This window comes from Cheilinus undulatus, linkage group 14 (assembly GCF_018320785.1).
Source record: "Cheilinus undulatus linkage group 14, ASM1832078v1, whole genome shotgun sequence".
Taxonomy (NCBI): Eukaryota; Metazoa; Chordata; class Actinopteri; order Labriformes; family Labridae; genus Cheilinus; species Cheilinus undulatus.
Genome location: NC_054878.1, coordinates 4,215,894 through 4,219,745, shown reverse-complemented (window position 1 = coordinate 4,219,745; position 3,852 = coordinate 4,215,894). Strand labels below are relative to the sequence as shown.

At 37.1% G+C, this 3,852-nt stretch overlaps 1 protein-coding gene across 1 annotated transcript; it reads right to left on the bottom strand.

Moving 5' to 3' along the window:
• Nucleotides 1-1,633: 1,633 nt before the first annotated feature.
• LOC121521782 (trace amine-associated receptor 1-like) lies at nucleotides 1,634-2,629 on the bottom strand. The gene has a single exon (XM_041805945.1). It carries the CDS (start codon nucleotides 2,627-2,629, stop codon nucleotides 1,634-1,636), a length of 996 nt encoding a protein of 331 aa, XP_041661879.1.
• Between the last annotated feature and the right edge of the window lie 1,223 nt (nucleotides 2,630-3,852).

Below are 3,852 nucleotides of genomic sequence, written 5' to 3'. Positions count from 1 at the left end.
TACTCTTAGATACAGTACTGTTAGATACAGAACTGCATATGAAAGTACTGGATCTAACAGTAATCTTTAATACATTATTAATGATCAAAACTGGTCTTTTATTAAAATAATAGGTTATAGTTGTTTGATAATATTAATGATTAACACTGGTCTATTAAAATAGGATATAGTCTTTATTATTATATTAATGATTAACACTGGTTTATTACAAAAGGCCACATCAGAGAGGACGGTTCAGACCTGCCTTCCCTGTAAAGTGTCTTGAGATGACATCTGTTATAAGTCTGCATGAAGAAAAAAAAAAAAAAAAAAAAAGATTGATTGACATAGGTGTGTGAAATTGTTCATATGCTTTGACCCTTTTCTGGGGAGCAGTGGGCTGCACCTGTCATGCACTCAGGTGATCTTATCCCACCGTTCCAACCCTTGATGCTGAGAGCCAAACAGGACGGTACTGGGTCCACTTGTTTTAAAAATGATGTTATGACTGAAATTAAGTTAAAAATAATGAAGGTACAATAATCTAGCCTTTCAATCTAGAAATCATGGTCACTTCTGCAACAGTACAGTCACTACTGAAACACAGGTTATTGTGTCAAAAATAAAAAATCTCTCATTTTCAGACAACATTGTTGGTAATGACTGTTTAGGTGTACGTCTAATTTCAACTATAAACAATTCTGAAGTCAATATTATCAAAACTATTTTACAAAGAGAGATGATATGTAGATTTGAATGAATCTTAAAAATCACAGTTATAAATGTGTTAAAAATTGACTCAAATCTATTTTGCTGTGAAAATCTCATAAATAAATTTTAGAAAAATAGTCTGTACAGGGGGGCATGGACCAAAATTCACAAAGGTGAAACAATGATGTTTATTCTGAATAGAAGTCTGTGTTGCAGTCGTGACAAATTTGAGGAAAGGGAAGTTATTAAGAGAAAGAAATGTTGAGTGTATCTTTACTAAATATGTTTCCCTTAGATATAGAGCAACAGATACATTGTCAAGAAATATGAAATGGCATGGAAGTTTAAAGAAAATCCAAGTCTGAATTTGCAGAATGGCACATTAGAGCTTTTAATAAAAATGAACAACAACAGTGTCTGCATAATAATGAAGAACACAGTGTAATGTCATCACAAATCCTAAACTAAAGTAAATACATGATACTGGTCCAGCCATGGCAAGAAATGTAGAAAAAAGCAACAGTAAGTATGAAATCATGGATCATGTTCTGTCATCAGATGCAGAATCATCAGTGACATAGTCAGACTGTTTTGTCCCAACCATGGCAGTGACTGATGCAGGGGTGGCCTGGAGTATGGATGCACTGATGCTGATACCAGTATAAGGTGTTAGTGCTGAAACCAAGATGAAATTCATGCTCATGAAAAGCTGCAGGTATTTCACTCTGTATCATTTCAAAGCATGTTCAAGCATGAGAATATTTGAGACGAAGGCAAAGCAGCAGACATGCCTGCAGTCTGGTGACACTCTAAGCTGAATGAGGATGACAAAAGCAGAATTATCAATCAAAGATGATGTGATGCTCTGATGGAGGACAGTAAAGTAAGCATATTCTGACAATGAGCTGTAATGTCACAGATTCATCATCATCACTCTCAGAGTCTATCTCAGCAGTTTGGTGTTTGTTAAATCACCCTGAAATATTTTCCCAGTAACAATCATCATAAAGGCCGTCCTGAACCAGCTGTAAAAGAAAGCATAGATGAAAGGATTGAACATTGAGTTGACCAGTGTGAGCCAGTTCAGAGTTTCAACCACAGGAACTGGAGCTGGATTCTGGCTGAAAGGAGAAAAGGTGATGCAGAGGAAGAAAGGAGTCCAACACAGGAGGAAAACTCCTAAAACTATGGCTAAAGTCTTGGTGGCCTTTCTCTCACGCTTACTGACCGTGGCTCCAGACTTGGTGCTCTGACATGTTTTGTTCTGGATTCTGCGAGCCTGTTTCAGCGCCACCAGGAAAACCTTCAAGTAGATACAGAGCAGTATCATCTGGTAAAAGGCTAAAACAGGTCCTACTGTGTTTTCCATAAGCATGTCTAGAAAACAGCCATTTTCACACATGTTGTCAAGCCCAGCAATTAAGACCCCAATCCCGATAAGAGCTGAGCCCCCCCAGCTGATCAGGATCATGACCCCAGCAACATGATTGTTGATTTTAGCTTTATAGGTCAGGGGCTGACACACTGCATAATATCTATCAATGGAAATACAACAGAGATTCAGAACAGAGCACGTGCTCAGAGACACGTCAACAATGTCGCGGACTTTACAAAATAAATCCTCCTGATAGAGACAGGAGCTGAGAGAAAACGCCATGCTGAGAGGAAAAACCAGCACCCCTACAAGAAGGTCGGCCACAGCCAGAGAGAGGATCAGATAGTTAGTAGGAGAGTGCAGCTGAGTGAAGTACATGATGGAGATCATGACAAGAAGGTTTCCACACACTGTGACTAAAGACAACAAAAACAGGAACAGATATAACAGCACACAGATTATGGATGGGCTTTTTGTCAGGATGTAGCTGAAATCAGAGATTTCATAGCAGGGATGGATGTCCACAACTATGACAGTCCTGTTGTTGGAGAAATCTGGTCCCATGTTTGGAAAGTCCTACAATCCAGTCCAGTTCATTTATGAGTGAATCAGAGACAAGCATTAGAAAGACAGAGACATTTCAAAGCAGCAGAAACAACGTCAGCAATGTCAGTTCAAATGACCTGAATGAACCTGTTTGTCTCTCAGATCAAACCTTCATGTTGTCCATGTACTGGAGTGAATCAGTGTCACATCTAACCCTGACCCTGTAACTCTGAGCACAACCACTATACTTATCAACACCTCCCTCATCATCAGGACCACTGTCCAATCAGCTCAAGTCTATTTGCATCAGATGGAAACAACAACTATGCTCAAACAGTCAAACATCTGAAAAGAAAAAAACTAAAACTACGTCTGCATGGTGATTACACTCCTACAGGAAGTATGAAGTTACTCCACAGCCAAAGTATGATAGAAGTTATATTTTTACCTTTTAAACTTGTGATTTTGACTTTCTTTCTCATTGATTTGCATTTTAGAAACAGTATTTTGCCTTTAAATTTCATGTTTTGACCTTTTGAACTCATAAGTTTGACTTTTATGTCAGACTTTGAGCTTTTAAACATATTATTCTTACTTTTTGTCATCTCAGAATGATGTATTATCAGTGTTATTTATATATATTTATTTTTTTGTAATTCCCTTTTTTTTGTGTTTTGGAACATTAACAGCAATAAAGAAGTTACAAATAATGAGAAAACAAAATTAATAATAGTAAATTAGTATATACATTTACAGGGTAAGCATTTGTAGCGTCCATCTCCTCTCAACCATTCACATACTGGCAATGTCTTTCACATTTACTTTCATCATAATCTCATATCACATTTAACTTTGGAGCCTTTATCACAAAGGTAACTTGGGTTAAGTTACATTCACATACATTACATACCTATTTACACATATAAGAACATCCACTTCTCCTTAGCCACTTAATACTACATTCATGAAAGGGGCCCATATTTTCCAAAATACCTCTTGTTCATTGTTCAGTTTAAAAATTAATTGCTCATAGTTAGCTATTTTGGTTAGTTCTGCCAGCCACTCACTGAATGGAATTAAATTTTTTTATTTCCAGTGTCTAAGGATAATCCTACAACCTGTGCCAAGGGCCAGTCTGCACCATATAGTCTGTTGAGTCGATAAATCCACTCCTTCTGTAATTATACCCAATATGCAAAGTGCAGGGTTCTGAACCAAATTTGTTCTGATTATTTTGTTTA